The 18,138-nt window shown below is 36.7% G+C and overlaps 1 protein-coding gene across 1 annotated transcript in view; it reads right to left on the reverse strand.

The window, feature by feature from the left end:
* SPAG1 (sperm associated antigen 1) overlaps positions 1 to 18,138 on the reverse strand; it is a 46,086-nt gene that overhangs the window by 13,601 nt on the left and 14,347 nt on the right. Inside the window, exons 8-13 of the mRNA XM_072852117.1 lie at positions 16,243 to 16,373; positions 15,476 to 15,582; positions 12,907 to 13,069; positions 6,223 to 6,651; positions 5,717 to 5,816; positions 2,436 to 2,588 (exon numbers count right to left, since the gene is read on the reverse strand). Of these exons, the coding sequence (XP_072708218.1) occupies positions 2,436 to 2,588; positions 5,717 to 5,816; positions 6,223 to 6,651; positions 12,907 to 13,069; positions 15,476 to 15,582; positions 16,243 to 16,373 (1,083 nt within the window). The remainder of the gene's footprint in view (positions 1 to 2,435; positions 2,589 to 5,716; positions 5,817 to 6,222; positions 6,652 to 12,906; positions 13,070 to 15,475; positions 15,583 to 16,242; positions 16,374 to 18,138) is intronic.

Here is an 18,138-nt window from a genome sequence, read left to right on the forward strand (position 1 = left end):
AAAAACACGTAGCAGTGTGCCATGGTTAGTTTAAAAAGCACAGGTATCTCATGAAAAAGCTGGGACAAATACACTCGTTCTCCACCACCAACACCCTAACTTGACCCAATAATCTTGCAGTTTTGGAGTTTATCACATATTTATTTGTACAGTACAATACTGATATGGGACTTTGTAATAAAAGTTCCCAAGCAAATCTAATGCAATTTGCTAACTGATATTAAAGGAGTTGAGACAACTGGAATGAAACTTCTATTTAGTAAATGGAAATGCGCAAACATATTGCCCCACATTAGAGCTTCTGTATTTCTAACAGTGAAAAGCAAATAGTAAAACACTCAAGAGGAAATTAAAATATACAAAGTAGGAAATTCATGGATATTCACAAAGCTAGGAAAATGCCATTAATTAAAAGCATGTTTGAAATGCATTTTCCTGTGACTTGGCACACACCATTAAAAGAAACAGTCCTTCCAATTTATCCAAAAATCACCTCAGGATAACCAATAAAAGACACAATTCAGCATCATCTAATCAACATAATAAACACTCAAATAACTTTATACGTGTTTTCAGTTGACTTTTCATAAAAATATGTACTTACATACTTAATGATTTCCTTTTGATTGCAAAATGATCAGGTAAAGGCTTTATATTATCAGGTAAAGGCTTTATATTAAAAATTCTACTTGTCTTTTACATGAGAATTATTAGAAATATCAGACTGAACTTCTGTTCAATTCTAAGATTTTTGGAAAGCCTGCTAATTTAGGTAAGCACAGAAAGGCAAGCCTTGACACGATTTATCAAACCCACCCTCAGACACAAGTAGGATGATAAGTTCTTCCTGTCAGCTTCCTACAGCATCACCATCCAATTTCCTGCAGGAACTTAAAAACAAAGCAATCCTCCAATAAAAGCAGGTTGTTAAGACCTGATATTCCTAATACAAAAAATACATTTTGGGGTTGTCCCTTTAAGTTAAAAGGCAGTAGAGTAACAATCATTTTTTGTTAAAATTCATTCTTAAAAAGGTCTGTTACTTTGGAAGTGAAAATTAATACTTTGATAAACAATTTCAGTTTAATTCATAAATTATAAAATAGTAAAAACTAAATTATAGTAAAAGTTCAATTACGCAGGAAAGTCTATGCTTTAGAAACTAAGAATTTGCAAGCAAAAATGAATTACCAGCAGAAGAGAAGAAGGAAGAAGCAGCTGAAATAAGGTGATGGGTTGCCAGGGAGGAAAGAGTAATGAGCAGTGAAGCTAAAAACATAAGGAAGGCCTAGAGAGGAGAAAAGGAAGAGTGTTAAGGGAAAAAAGGAAATAAGCTTATTACTAAGCAAGTTACAAGTCAAGGAGAAATATGAAAAGAGTATTTGCAGATAAAATAAGCCAAGAAGATTAAAAAAAAAGTGTAATAATCACACAGATAGCAGAACGAGCAGTTATCTCACCAATCCAAGTGCTCTATTATCAGAGTAGATACAGGAGATCAGTAAAAATTTGTTGTGTTATCAAAAATAAGACTTCTAAGAGGAGATGATAAAGTGTCATGATCTCCATGACCTTTGGTCAAATAAGCAGAATTTAAATATATTATGGACTTTTTAATGAAGTAATAACGTAAGTGCTCATGGCCTTGCCTGAAAAAGAAAGGTACTAGATTCCATTGTTAAAAGTTGCATGCATGTGGGTTCCTGCTCAACGATTAATGCCTGTTCTGCTTTCATAAATACTTTTTTTGCCATTAAAAGAAAAGAGGAAAGAAAAGGGAATGGAAAATCCTATCATTCACACACTTAAGTACTTACTATATGTTAATGAGAACACAATTACAATAGTGTGCATACACTAATTTTACATTATTAAAAAGTAATTACAGAAATCGAGATGTCTCTCTTGGCAGCAAGAATTAATGTTGGAAGTATTAATACTTAAGTTAAAAATAATATTAAATTATATTTTTTACACCTCTAAGCTTTGTAGCCAACCACTGTATCAAGCTACATCACTGTTTACACAACTGCAGCATAATGAAGGATTCACACTTAACATAAGTCTCCAACTGCCACAGGAAGCGTGCTAATATGAAAAGGAAACAGCAATGTCAGAGAAAAGGTATGGAACTTAAAGTATTACTTTACATGGTATCAAATACAAGTTAGGAAAGAAAACAAGTTGAAGCACCAGTAAAAAAGCCTTTAAAATATTACATTTTTAAAACAGAAAGTGACCTACTGCTGGCATAGCAAAACTGTGAAGCTATGGGAAAACAACTAAATGAAACAGCCAGTCCTCTAGTTACAATGCACTCATGACAACCCTGCCTCTGAAGGATACAAAACAGAGGAAGCATGTAAAACAAACAAAATTGAATTATATTTTTCTATTTGGACTGATAAGAGTAGAAAATTTGTAAGTGCAGTTACCTATTAGCACTATCATTTGCTGCTTGGATGCTGCTGTCTATTTGTAGGACTGTTTTATAATCAATGTATGCCTGTCGGTACCGCTCCATAGACTCATTTGCCATTGCTCGTCGTAGAAGTGGCTTAAGAGAAAATGGCTGAAGCTCCAGAGCTCTGGAGAATACAAAAGAAAAATGCAGGATTGAAACAGAATAACTGAAATAATATTAATAGAACTATTTTATTATATACACAACTATACATAACAACTCTGTGATTTCAGATGGGCCTTACAGTAGGAAGGAAACCAAGGAAAATGGGACTAAGTGGTTTATATTAGTACCCTAAATTACATGCGGTTATGAAATTGTTAGTGCTTTCACTACAACTTACTCTACTCAAATCCCTATCTTCCATCTGGAAAACTACTTTCATCACCATGAAAAGATTAATGTAATGGCAGCTGTGTAAGAGCAAAAGCTATTTTTCTTAAGTCATGCCTTGATCTATGGGAATTTCAAGGATATGGTGCTTTTGCCTACATGATTTTCAGTTCTTCTTCCTTAGATGGAAGTATGCACATAAAAAATACATTTAGTAAGACATGAAGATACACCTGTCTTTTTTTGGCTTTCAGGTTTTCCCCTGTATTTTGTCTGTTCACTCTTCTGATTGTGTGCCTGGTTAACACTGAGCTCAACCCCTGACATTGTGCAATCAGAACTCCTTCCAAACACCATGCACTTTTCCAGCAATACGAAGAAGCAGTCCACAAAGGCTTTATTTATTAAAGACAACCTTTTATAAATCAATGATTCTTGATAAAGAGAAAAAGAGATAGCAACTTTGAAATACTGAAATTAAGATGAGTCTAGCTGATTAGATTTCATGGAATCATAAAGTAATTCAGGCTGAGAGGTCCCTAGTCCAACCTTCTGCTACAGGTAGGGTCAGCTCTGAGATCAGACAAGGTTGCTCAGGGCTTTATCCAGTTGGGCCTTGAAAACCTCCAAGGGAATCTCTGCACAACATCTCTGGCCAACTTGTTGCAATGGCCCCCACTGTTCACGGGGAAAAGGCTTTTCCTAATACACAGTCCGAACCTTGTGTGGTTCAATTTTCTGTTTCTCTTGTCCTCCCACAATGCACTGCCGGAAAGAGCCAGGATCCATCCTCTGGATAATCTCACAGGTACTGGCAGACTGCTATTAGGACCCCTGGAAGCCATTCTTCTCTGAGCTGAACAAACCCGGCTCCCTCGATCTCTCCTCTCCAGGCAAGTGCTCCAGAGTTCACAACCACCTCAGTGACACTTCACTGAACTCACTCCAGTTGATCACTATCTTTCTTGTACTGGGGAAGCCAAAAACTGACACAGTTATCATAGATGTTGTCTAACAAGTGCTGAGTGCAAGGGGATAATCACTTCCCTCACTCCACTGACTGTGCTCCTGTTTATAAGCCTGTTGGCCGTCTTTGCTGTAACATGGCTTTGCACCATTACTCCTCCTAAAGCTAGAGAAACAATGATTTCTAGAATAAACATTTCCAATTTCCATATCATAAGTATTTCCAACATTCCACTTCTCTTCACGTTGCTGAATGCATTTGAAAAATACAGCAGTGCACAACATCTTAGCCCTTACAAAACCTCTGCAAAAATGCTTGACATTCTGCAACTTAGAAGACTATTAATGCAATTTCAGGTTCCTAACATCAAGAATGAAGAAAAAAACAACCATAAATAAATTCAGATTAAGACAACACTGCTTGACGAATAGCATCAGTGGGAATGGAAAACTACATTTCTAGGGTAGAATGCAAAGATAATACAGCCAGGGAACAAACCACACCACAGTACTAAATAAAATAACATTAGTGCATAGGAGCCCTATTTCACACTCTGTAACAAGAATCAAAGGCACTCCAAATCAGAGTCATAAGACAAACAGAGATCCAACAGAGGGTTTCTGATGCACTTCTAAGCCCTAAATAGCTATAACTTAGTAAATGTTCAATACTTATTTTTACACCACAAATATAAGCATGACACCATTTTTTACTCTCAAATCAAGTAATCTATTTGTAGATCATCCTTTATGTTGTGTTGCCTAGAGAAGATTTAATTGACACTGCCTAATTCATGTGTGCTTCCAGTTTTGCAGTTCTGCCTCCCAGTCTCTACATTACTTCTAGCTCTGTTGTGTTCACTAAGCATCATGGGTCCTTGTGTATCCAGAAAACATGCACCACATTAAGGACATGATCATTAAGTAGTAAGAAAATAAGCTTCCAATTGGTAAGAAAACAAAACCCAAAACCGTTGTATTACTGATTACAGTTGAAGTCTTACATACTTCAAACCTCCTGAATAAAAGAATGTGATGGCTGTTAAGTATGCCATCTTGTTTTATCAGCCAGCTGTCTATGGTCCTGCATCTGTTTTAACAAAATATTGTTAACGAGTCAATTTTTTCAGATGACATTTTCAGAAAACTTTTCTGTCAGGCAGAATACATACAGTAAGTCAAATATTTAGTTAATACAAAGTTACATGCATAGTTTATTTTTAGTTTTGGGTGTTTTCTTAACAGTTGGGTTGTGCTGTAAAAACCCAATTGATGAATTAATGATTTCTAACTGCCTTGGGATCCTTTTCTTGCACCTTAAGCCTCAGTCTTACTAACCCTATCTGTGAAAAAATAAAGAAAGACATCTAGAAATACAGTAATAATTTAGTGGAAGGAAATGTCTGGAAGTTATTGAAGGTGTCTGATCTCCTCTAACACTTGTATCCTTAAAAGCCACAATAAGCAGAAAGGATTTTAGCTCAATTCCTGAACAGCTGCAATTACTGTTTATAACTATGCCAAGTATGTATTTTAAAAAAAACAAAACAAAACAACAAATCACACACAGACAACACACCCATATACACCATACACATACCTGAAAGCAATTTCCAACACTATGATAAGCATCTGGCTTAACAAAGCTTTTACATATAAGTTACTACAGAGCATCATTGAAGTAAGCCTGGTTTTGTATTAAAAATTTTAGCCCTGCTACGCATTTCTGTGTACACAAGAAGCCTAACAACTGCCCTCACACAGTAAGTTAAAAGTTACTCGTCTCTAGGTTCCATGTGATTGCGTACATAACTGACAGATATCTGTCATTTAGACAGGCAGTCAGACTTTATTGAAGATTGTTCTAAGTCAAACTGGAATAACAATATACCAGTTAAAATGTTTAATCATCATCAGGAATGTTGTTGCTCTACATGAGAGGTTGCAATTTACCTGTTACAATCCTGAATGCAGTCACTGCAGTTGCCTTCTTTCAGGTAACATGCTGCTCTGTTTGAGTACAAGATACTTAAATCATCTGCACTTTGTTCTCCTAAAAGAAGTTACAATTAAAATCAAAGACTAAAATGACATTCCAGAATTAAAGACTTGCATACTGTAAGTTGCACTGCAGTGATGCAGTTTGCTGACAATGCAAAGCTGTAAGGAGCTTTCCTTTATCATGTCACCTAGAATATGTAATTATCCAAACACATAAATAAAAGCAAACAGCTCTGCCCCGAGAAGTTAAAAGATTATTTCATTCATCTTCCTATACTTTGTATCACGTGAATTATCCTCTACTGACAATGACAAAGAATTTACCGCACAGTAACACCTGCCAAAAATCCAGGGATAGGCTAGGTTAGTTCACTTGTAGTTCCTTTAAATAGATTTATGTTTAGATTTAAATAATCTAAACAATAATCCTAAATTTAAGTATAAGGTACCACACTCACCTAGACCGATGACATATTCAATTGCTTCCGAGTATTTCAGCACAGCTTCTCCAAACTGTCCGCTCTTAAATAACTCGTTTCCTTCACTTTTTAGTTTTGCTGCAGTGGGAGGAAGTGAAGTAGAACTGCCACCACCAGCCGATGGAGACCCTGCTCCATGCGATGTGGAGATCTTCTCAGCTTCAGGGCTTTCCCTCTTTTCATCACCGTGTAAATAGCCATTAACTTCACCTTCATGGTCTGACAAATGCTTTTGTCGTTTTTTCTCTGATGTGCCTTTTTTTAATCCGCTCTCAGTGGATTCCTTCTGCTTCTCTGTCTCTCTGTCCTCCGCCTTACTGCCACCTCCTTTGCTATGAAACTTTCTCTGCGCGTTCCCCATTTCAGCCTCCTCAGTAGCCCCCTCTCCTCTTACTGGCACGGCAATTTCTACAAGGAAGTTAATGAGCTGAGTTAGAGCTTGCATCATCAGAAGGAACTATCGTCTTGGCAAAAGAGGGGTGTACAGCCAAAGAACACGGCATCAAATCCTTCAGGTATCCTAATGTTACCAAGATTTACTTGCCTCAGAAGACACTTCCAAGAACACAGAAAAAATCCTACTTACAAGTAACTTGCGATTATTGCTGAGAAGGTATTACTATGAGATCTCATTTCTCCTTGCTGGGCACATGGTAAACCCCTGTTCTGTAGTGGCAGAATGGTACAGAGTTCACCTTGAAATTAACTCTTTAAATACTGGCTATTACAATACTGATACTTTGATTTTCCATGACCAAATCAAAATGCTTGCATGTTAAAATTAGAACACACAGCTAAAAAACCAGTAATGTTGCACACTTCAAAACTCTCCTCAAATACAACATAGGAGGGATAAAAGCTTATAGATCATTCTCAGAAAGGTTTCATTTAAACATAATATCAAAAAGCCTTTTACAGAGAGTTCTGCTCATTCAATTTTCACTGCTATTTATTACTAATTTAATTAGGAAAAATCATACAATAAGGCTATCGGATATTAACATACATAAATTCCTTATTCACCTGAATTCCTATCAGACTACCATCACAGTATTCAAATACAGATTTCAGCAGAAAGCCTGACTCTTGATACTACCAGTCACGCAAAGGCAACTCTGTGTTTTGGTACTATTAATTAAGATGCTGGGTTTTCACCTTCCCTTAACTTGATGTGCTCATCTGTACAACAGAATTTTTTCATGCCTTCATATATTAGAGAGATACTTCCAATTGACTCAAACTAAACTTCTGAAGTTGACTGAATATGGATGAACTCCAGGTTGTTCCAAATAACATAAATGATTTTTTTAATGCACAAAATGTTACTGGAATCAAACTGAACAGGATGGAAAAGCATAAGATTTTTGAAACCAACAGATTCTCTAGAGCGTAATAGACAAAAGCTGCAACTGCATCCTTCCTAGCTGTGGTCTCTGTTTTGAAATACCATGTTTAATAATAAGTTCATATTCCACAGTGGGAACAATGATAGGATAAATCTATTCTACCCACACAGACATTTTTATAAAACTTCAAGTAAATTATTTCTAGTTGAGACTTTTATCCATCCATCCATCCAATTTTGCAGTGCCAAATATGCCAAAAAGGTTTAAAGTCTATCTGGTAGGGAGGATTAAGGTAAAAGACTAGCTGGGCAGATGAATGAAGACAGTAGCATTATAATAATAATTTCCTTAGGATGCATGCTAAAATACTTTACTTGTACATCCACCAAAACAGAGAATACTCTGTATACCTTCTACTAAAAAAAAAAGAAAAAACAATTTTAAATGTCACAGACAAACAGGTGATAGGACAAGTTTTTAGAAAAAATACTAGAGCAAAACACTCTTGAAGAGTGTCCCAACTGCTAGAGACAAAGAAAAACCAAGAAAGGCAGATAATGTGTGATGTGAATGTGAATGTCATTAACATGAACGTCATTTCCTGAATAGAGGAGAAAATTTCCTGAAGATGAAGTGCACAGAACCAATCCTGGATTAAACAGGAAACATTTATAGCATTTGGAGTCCCCATGAAAATAAGAATACTCATAATTAACTTATTTAGCTGTCAGGTTATGTTAATTGCCTAAATATTTCTGGACTGAGTGAACACCATGCACAAAATTGAACAGATATATTTCTCAAATCTAATTCTCGCTGTCTTTCAGTTTCAGTGTTTGTAACATAAACAATATTCCTGTATTGGTCTCTACAGAGAAATGTATTCATGAAAGCAGTATTCTGGTCTTTGCCTTAAAAAAAATCCATGCTATGAACGTTTAAAAAAAAAAAAAAAAAAAAAAAGTCTAGATATATTATAAATTCCAAAGAAAAGTTAAAGAAAGGTACTGAAAAGTATGGATAGGATTTTGACCAGAATGACAACAAATACAAACTAGAAATAATTTTAATTCATGTTAGTACTAAAATAATGAATTTAAAATGGAAGGACTGTCATAAACAAAAGCTATTGAATACTCCAAAAGGAATATTTGAAGTATTTTTTTGTAATGGATGACATCATCTTTCATTTAAAATTACTTTCCAGCTAGACAAAATATTTATCCTCCAGAAGCATGGCACAAAAATAGTGGTGGCAGAATGAAAAGCAACGTATCTAAGTTCAGTTCATGAATTCACCTATTATGAAGCCAGGAAACATTTTCAACTCTTTTATCTGCTCTGGACTAGCTACATATGAAGGCAACTGGAATGGTCTAAATCTCCACAGATTCATTTTTAATAATTTTAAATAATTTTTTGCTTTTATGCCACACATGGTCAACAAATATTTGTTTTGTATTACGTGTTCTTGGTTTAGCTGATTGAGATTGTAGCTGGATTGTTCTGAGCCAGAACATATAACGAACAGACTTCTCAAATAACTCTGATCTCTGACTGCTTAGGAGCAGTCTTTGTTCATAAAGAATGAAAAAAAGATTTACTGGTCAACATTTACACTGACACTGTAATTGAGGGTTTTTCTTAACTTCAGGATATGCCCTACAAATGCAATTCTAGAGTTAATTTTCAATGCTGTTTCTTTTAACATGACCTAAATTTTCGTATTGCTAGCTTGCAATAGAGCCTAAAAGCCACAGTAGGTTGGGCCCCATTGTGCTAGACGCTGTACAAATTAATTATAAATGAGAGCTCCTTCTTCAGAGAGTTTACAATTCTAAAAACCAAAAATAGCAAATTAACAAGCACACTGGAAAGAGGATCAAGGAATACAGAATAACTATTATATTGAATAACAAGGTGGCCAAATGTCCTCACACAAGACCTCATCAATAAGGCTTCTAACCATAAAGAGACACAGTCAATTATTCAAGGCTACAGTGACAAAGAAACTTCCTATTACACTAAAATTCTGGTCACAGAGATTACTACAAACTAAGATTTGGATAGGTGTGATATCATATATGGCATAAAGGCCAAGTGAGCAAGCATACAGAGCAGCCAGTAAGCATTAACCAACAGATAACATCTCAATTATCTCAGAGCCTCAGTGGTAGAGGAGAGCAGAAAGCAATACCAGGAATGATGAAAATACAACAGCAAGCACAACTGATCACTTGAGTAGGAAAGAGCTCTAATTGTCTCCTGCCCAATAAGCTTTGCTTCTCAACAAATCAGAAACTTCAAAATGCAAATCTAAGACCTTACTCACTGTTCTTTGTGAAAAGCCATGAAATATTAACACATATGTTGAAGAATTATCTGTAACATCAAATAAATGTTTCATTATTCCACATGGAATAATTCAAGAAAAAGTAAAAATGTAAAGACAAAGAATCCAGTTTTATTTGAAGATGGCCATTTCATAAAACATGTTTAGAAAATCAACAAGAGAAATTTGAAGAGTGTTATCAACCCCTATTTGTTTTGGAAAGCTGTAAGTCAGTCATTATGATGACAGCTCTGTTTATCTAAGGGCGGAAAGCACATTACTTCAGAGAAAACATGATACATGGTCAAGACCAGTTGAGAACACAGTTCAGAATTCATCAAGGATGCAGAGAGAGAGTTTTCATACCTATTCAGCTCCTAACAACATTCCAAAAAAAGGACGATCTAGTGAAAGAAAACAAAGTCACAAAATAGCGGATTGATATAAGGAGATGCTCTTCAATCTAAGAATGGTTCCAAATCACAGTACTGTCATGTTCAATGACAAGGACTTTAATTTGGTGCTATCAAGTAGAAAAGAGACTGGAAAAAAAAATCACAAAATAATTCTCTGTAGACAACTGCTGTGGCATCAAGTAAATTTAATACCACATAGGCAGTGAAACTAGATGTCAGATGAAGGATTTAACACACAGGAAAAAGAGGTGCTCTGATTCTTCAGTACCAACTGTCAGGGTACCAAACCAGCAATCTCAAGGTGCACAGAACAGCAGGATCCATACAAAAATAAAATATATATATATCCTGAATTGGGAAAAAGGTCTCATCCAGAAGAAGAATATTCTCTTCACCTCTAAAGTGTAATAAATAAATCAAGCACAAAGAAAAAAACTCTCTAGCCAACATATTTTCCCATGGTCAACTCGCAAAACATAGTTCTGTCTGCTACGAGGTTTCTTGTACGTGTTCAAAGTACATCTTTTAAAGAGAGATGCGTTGCCAACTTTAGCAATAACAGGTTGAGAAATAATAATTTTAAAGCTAACTTAGGCTTTATTTGTTTAAATTCACTTTCCTTTCTATGAATATTTACTAAATTTCAGAACTGTTTACTATAAATTTTTTTAAATTATTGTAATAGATCAAGTAAATACCACACAATTCAGCAAATTTTTATGAATTAAAAGGGGCTATTTAAAATACATTTATTTTATTTATCTTTAAACCATATTTATCAGTTGAGATTATAAGTTCTATAAACATGTCAATATCAGGTGCTTTGTCAAGTACATCCATGATTGTTAGTTTTTATAGTGCCTGAATACTAGTTTTTGCAGTCTCTAGGACATAAGCAATTTTCGGGTTCTACTGTTCAAAAAGGATTTTATTTACTTTTGCTTTCAGACACATAGAAGATGAAGAGGAACTACAATCTTTATTTAGACTGTTTTGTTCAAAGCGGAGAAATCAACTTTTCAGAGCTAAAGAAAACAAAAAATATTTTGTTGTTTTTCTTCCAATTTCTAAATTATAAGTTTAGTGGGAATGCATGAGGCTTACCAACTAGAATGTGGAAAAAATGTGACTACGTGACTGGGCTACATGGACTATTGGACTGACTGTGACTACATGACTAGATGTATCAAGAAGACCTATAAGATGCTTAGTCTACTTATTGCTATGAGGTTCACTGAACATATCAGATGTATTCAATAACTGAACTGACTTCGTATTTGTTTCCAGTTGTACTTTAAAACACAGAGTAATCTATAAAGATGCTTGCTCCTAAATCTCAAAAATAGTTATGTATATCACATGAACGCATGTTGACAATCTTCCCTATGTTTAAAAGCCTAACCTTTCATCAACAGAATGGGAGTCTTCCTATGGAGCTAAAAGGCACTTAGTCATCTGAATGCTCCCAATGGAAAGCAACCCCAAATTAACTAGTATTTAAGGCTAGGGGCATGATCCATCCTTTCTTCCAGGGTTTTAGCTGAGGAAACTTAGTGGATACCTACTGATTTTGAAAAATGTATTTTCCTTAAATTCGTGTGCAAATAATGCATTATTAAATCACACATGCACAGTCTAATATTCACAATTAAGCTGGAAAACCCACAGACTGGTTTAAAGATAAAGAACTACATAAGCCATGGAAAACACAAAAGCCACAGTTGTCATGCCACATTATCTTAAAGAACCAACAGAAACAAGAAAGAGTGGAAATTAACCAGGGGATGTTATTCTGTCACAGGTTGAAGCCCAGACATGCAGCTGAATCTAAAAGCAACCTGCCAGTGCAAGCCTCAATAGCCCCTGCTGCCTCACTTCCTCCTACAAGTCATGTATTCTGATTATGCCAGTAGCTTCATCTCTGCAGTCTTGCAGTTAGTCACACACTAATCCATGAGTGGGAGTTGCACTTCAACCGCTTGTAAAATACATATAGTACAAGAATTACATGTTGTTTATCTCTTAATATATACTTTCAGAGCACACAGATGATCTCTTACATTAAAAACAAAAAAAAAAGATCGATAGGTTTCAAAACAAACAACAAAAAATCAAATTACATGCCACTTGATCATTTTTGCACCCTTAGATCCAAAGGAGGAAAAACGCAGAAGAAAAATGTGATGGTGGGAAGGCAGGAGAGCTGTGCGAGAAAAAGAGCTAAGGAACACAAAATGTTCTCTAACACCAGAAGAAATTCCCAACTGGGTCCACATCAAAGGATAGGTATAAAATTACACAGGACACAGGGAAGTAGGTGATTTATAGCAACATTTTCCATCTGTCTCTCTTATACCCTTTCTAGAAATAATTCCAAAGATGTGTAATAAAACTGGATTCTAGGCTTCACACTCAGATCTACTTTAAGTAGTGAATGTAATTTTAGTCTTCAAACAGGCAAAATTCTTTGCAAGCAAATATGGATGAATTGTGTGAAAAAACATTGTAATATCAAAGGCAATTATTTTCTCCTCAGGTTAAAATTAAATAGAAAATGACATGACATTACTTTTATCTCCACCGCTTCTTTCACGTTCTTCTGTATTTTCCCCTCTTTCTTCATCACCTTCTGAATCCTCTATATCTTGAATAAGTATTCTTTTTCCTTTGCCTTGAGTCTCAGATACCGGCTTTAAACCTTTCAGTTTCTTTTCAATCTCTAGCAGATTTTTCTGCAATAGAGAAAAAACAGCAATAGCAGAAGCCTTTTTCTATAGGTATATAAATTGTAATTTATATACAAAAAATACATTCTCTTAAATAATCCACATAAGATCCTGAAGAACTATCGAGATAAACGTTACCAATATAAAAACAGAGAAAATAAACATGACTCTTCCAAGAGTCAGTATCAAAACCAAGATTAACACTCAACTTCTGTCTCTTAGAAACTCAGAAGATATCACACAAATAAATAAGTACTTTTCTTGAATGAAGTGCTTAAGCAAAAGAAAATTAAGTTAAAAGGAAAAAAAGTAGATTGTACTATTGTGATATCTGGCATGGTCTACTCAGAAGAGACACGTGGAAAACAGGCTCTTTCCAGAATCTCCAAAAAAGCCTAAAATCAGTTTATCAAAATTTATGCTATGGATAATTTGGTGTCTGATGGATACCTGATGGAGGAGTGTAACTGACAGAACTAGAACCAAAAGAGACAACAACTTCTTAGAGTGTAGCAGAAGGACACTGTTGAATAATGAAAAGGTTTGTTCCTCTTGTAAGAAGTACAAATTAGATGATCAAACAGCCTCTCATTCCATAAACATTTTTTGATTACTCAAAAAAAATACTCCAACTGCACTTTACACTTTCAGAGCAGAGTAAGACACACCCAACATTATGCACTATTCTGAATTTAATTCAATGCTGTACAAGGAAGTGCCATTTCAGTACACCCTTCCTCAAGAAAAAGATAAAACAAGGACAGGAACAAGCAAAGATGTGGACAAAGTACCCTGAAGAATTCCAGTTACTGACAAGCAATTTATCTTTATTTTAGTGACTCCACACATAAACATTCACTCTGCATGTGTTCCACACATTCATATTTAGCTCAGGAGGGTTGTGAGGATCCTCCAAGCAAAGAGCAACTGAAAAAATGCCCTGCCAAGCACCCTGTCACCTCTAGATGTCTGAGCCAAGGCGTAATAGCTGGCACAGATAAGGACAAAGTACAGATATCTGCTTTCAGCTACAGAAGCATTGCTCAGCAAAGCTACTAATATATTTGGATCTCTGGAAAAGTGTACTCAAAATGAGTAAGTATCTTATGTCTGGTATTGTAAGAAGTCTCAGCACAGCCTGTTTGATAATCTTTTCCCAAAGACTGTTGTGGAGTTTGTCAACACAGACTCACAAGCTATTTAGTGGTTCAGTCTTACAAACTGGGGGGGGGGGGGGGGAGCTCTTTTAGAACTCAAATCTAGAGAGACAGGTGTTTAAAAGAAAGAAAGGGAAAAAAACCAAAAGCAGGCAGGTTGATTCCTTGGCTGATGTGAAACTCAGGAACTATTCTGGACAGGAATCTAGCTCCAAGAACACCCTAAAAGGGATGAATGCTGTATGTGGTGAATTTGACATAACAGGCTTGGACCTCTCTCACTGGTGCAAGCAATAGCAGTGATCAAATAACTCCACGGAAAGAAGTAGCAATCAGCAAGCTGCTAGCAACTGAAAATGAGCCAACAATAAGAGCTGAACAGAGTTCAGGTGATAAGGCAATTGTACAGCATCCAGAAGTCATACGTAAAAAAAATGGAGGGTAGCAGTATGATGGACTCCTAATTAACAGGCAAAGAGCAGTTCAGTATCAGAACTGCCTAGTAGTGAAGATGCTCAGGACATGTAGTCCAAATGCAAGGACTGAGTTCTAACCCACAAAACACCCCTAAGAAGACACCAATGAAATTACATGAACCAATCCTCTCCTAAATAGCTGAAGTAATAGTAGTACAAGGACCACATCCTGACCTTGAGTTTCCAAAGAAAGCATCCAGCTTTCTTAGACCCAAAATTGGCTAAGAAGGGTCCAGATTCATCAGAAGATATGAAAGGTTTTTCCTTCTAGCCTGGAGGTGAGAAATGAGGATTTATAACATCACGCTGAAGTGAGGACAGAACCCAGGTCCCCTCCTTTTGGGTTAACTTTACCGCTACAACAGTAAAAGCCTGACATCTCTTTTGAATTTTTTCTTGTGAATTATGTGTCAAACTTAAATACACCTATCCCAATGGATCTTTTTGAGAGAAATTTCCAAATAACTTTGATCAGCTAAGACACTGATACTGTAAACATGTTCAGCAGGAAAATTTTAGGCACCTAGATTATGTTAATAGAGATGACTTGAGTGCCTACAGATTCTCACAGTTAAGTAGTGAACAGAAGATCTGGTCACATTCAAGTACCTAATTTCCACAACAGGCATCAATGTGGTCTTGGGAAACTGATCATTGGCACAGTAGATCGAGTGTGTCCTCAAAACTCATATTCAAATCAAACAACATAAACTGTACTCACTTTATGCTATAACTGCATACAACCTTTTTCTAGTCATCTTCAATTCATTTATCTTTACCTTAGCTATAGCGTTTTCTGGTTCAACACATAATATTTTGTTCAGATCCTCTATAGCTGTCTGGTAATTCTGCAGCTGATTGTGTACAGTGGCACGGCGCATCAGAGCTACAAAGGAACAAAGTGTATTATTTATGTATTTACAGCATAAAGCAGATACAATACACTATTTTTTCTAGACATGTTAAGTTTAAAACTGTTTTCAAAATTCTGCATTTACTTCATAATGACTCTGTATTAGTAATAACTGTTCTCTTGATCATTTTTAACGATGCAATTTCACATGACACCTTTTGGGATAGTGATCATGAATTGTGAAGCATCTTTTCATATTTTTCCAATGTTTCCCCTTCTCCTATGCAAATATAGTTAGCTACATTCAAGCCCTTGCCTTCAGAAAGGATTAAATCAGCAACTTTCATTGTTTTCATGTCACTTTTAAGGTAATTAATACTTCAGTGTGGGTATGATGGAAACAATGCACTGCACAAATACAAGAGGGCTTATAGTCATTATATAAAAAACAAGTTAGCCCCATGCTACTGCATAAGAATATGCATTACAGGTCAACAGGATGGACTGCATAAAACTTCCCTGACCCCAAAAAAACTGTTAAAATTACTTTGGAGAGCTACTCTGTTTCCCTCTTTATACTTGGACTTGATCTAAAGCTCAATGAAGTCAACTAACAACATGAATGGGTATGTACCATTTTATTTGCTAGAAATAAAATAATACATAGAAGGGCAAGTTTATGTTCTACTTTACCTTTTAAGTTGCCAGGTTCCATATCTAGTACCTTCTCACAATCCTGCAAAGCACTGTCCCAGTCCTGAAGTTTGATTTCTGCTTGAGCTTTGTTATTATATGCAGCTGCAGTGGGTATTACTGATATACTCCTGAAAAAAGGGAGTATTGACCATGGTAGGCTCATAGTTAGAAAACCTGAATGTAGAAACACTTCACTACTGGAAGCTGAAAACAGTACTATAACAATATTAATACTGATATTCTAACCACAATAGTGGTTAGAAACTTCTTCCTGCGAGACGAGAGGCAACCATCCACCAACTAGATTTACCATCTTCAGAGGTCCGCTGCTTGCCAGGGCTTAGGAGGCTCTGACGTCAGGCTCTGGAGGCTCTGACGAAGAGCATGGGGAGCCACATGGGCTTCTGCTTGATCTTGCTTGTAAAAGGGAAAGACTCAGGTAGCGGTGAATGAATTGTCCAGGTCAATGTCTGGCTGTGTGGCTGGTATTGTAGGCAGGGCTTTAGCTTCTATAACCACAGGATGATCTCTGAGGAACAAGGACAACTGGGATCCATATGACAAAGTGGTGCAAGACAATCTTTGCCAACACCCTTGCTAACCTAGCAAGGAGGACTCTGAACTATGTTCACTGGGAAGAGGGGGCAATAGGGAGGTGCCAGGGGGACAGCATACTGGAAGAGACTCACACTTTCTTTGTGAAAAAAGCATGACTGGAGGACCATCTCAAGTGCTTGTGCACAAATGCACAAAGCACGGGAAACAAAAAAGAAGAATAAAAGGTCTGTGCAGCTATGATCTCAGTGAGATACCAGAGATATGGCGGGACAGTTTGTGTGGCTGGAGTGCTGTGATGGAGGCATGCAGGCTCTTTAGAAAGACTCGGAAGGTAAGGAGGAGGAGATGCATTCTAGTCTAAGCAGTGATTAAATGTACGAAGGTTTGTCTTGGAACAGGCAAGGTTTGTCTTGGAACAGGCAAGGTTTGTCTTGGAACAGGCAAGAGACTGACAAGCCAGTCAAGAGAGCTGATGGGTAAGAATAAGAGATCAGACTGACATGGTGACAACATGGTAAGCCCCTGCTTCAGACTGCCTGATGAAGAAGAGCAAGCAGATGAAGTCTTCTTCAGGCAACTAGAGGAAGCCTCACAATTACAGGCTCTGGTTCCCATGGGGAACCTGAACCACTCTGCTATCTGCTGGAAGGGCAAAATGACAAGGCACAAGAAATCTACGAGACTTCTGCATCATATCACAGACAACTTCTTGACACAATCAACAAGCTGACGAGGGGGAATGCTCTGCTGGAATTCTTACTCACAGTCAAGAACTGATTGGGAATGCAAAAGTTGACAACAGCTTTGGCTGCAGCAACCATGAGATGGTAGAGTTTAAGATTCTGGGAGAAAAGAGCAAGATGAACACTAGAATTATAGCCTTGGACTTCAGAAGGCAAGATTTTAGCCTGTTCAGGAATCTGCTTGGCAGGATTACAGGGAGAATGCCCTGTGAGGCAAAGGGTGCCAGGAGATCTGGTTGATCTTCAAGGACAGCTGCCTCAAAGCACAAGAATGATCCTTTCCAATGTGCAGGAAGTCAAGCAAGCATAGAAGAAGGGATGAACAGAGAACTCTTGACTGAGCTCAAACACAAAAATTAAATACACAGCAGATGGCAGTGGTGAAGGGCTACCCAGGAGGAATACAGAGACACTGGCTACGTGGAAGTGATGGAATCAATAGAGCAAAAGCTCAGCTGAAGTTGAAACTAGAAAAGGGATGTGAGGACCAACAAGAAAAGTTGGGGGGTTTTTTGTGGGGTTTTTTTTTTAAAGGTCTATCAGCAGCAAAACAAAGATTAAGGAAACTTAATCTGGGGGCCACTGATCAGTG

Source organism: Ciconia boyciana, chromosome 2 (assembly GCF_034638445.1).
Source record: "Ciconia boyciana chromosome 2, ASM3463844v1, whole genome shotgun sequence".
NCBI lineage: Eukaryota > Metazoa > Chordata > Aves > Ciconiiformes > Ciconiidae > Ciconia > Ciconia boyciana.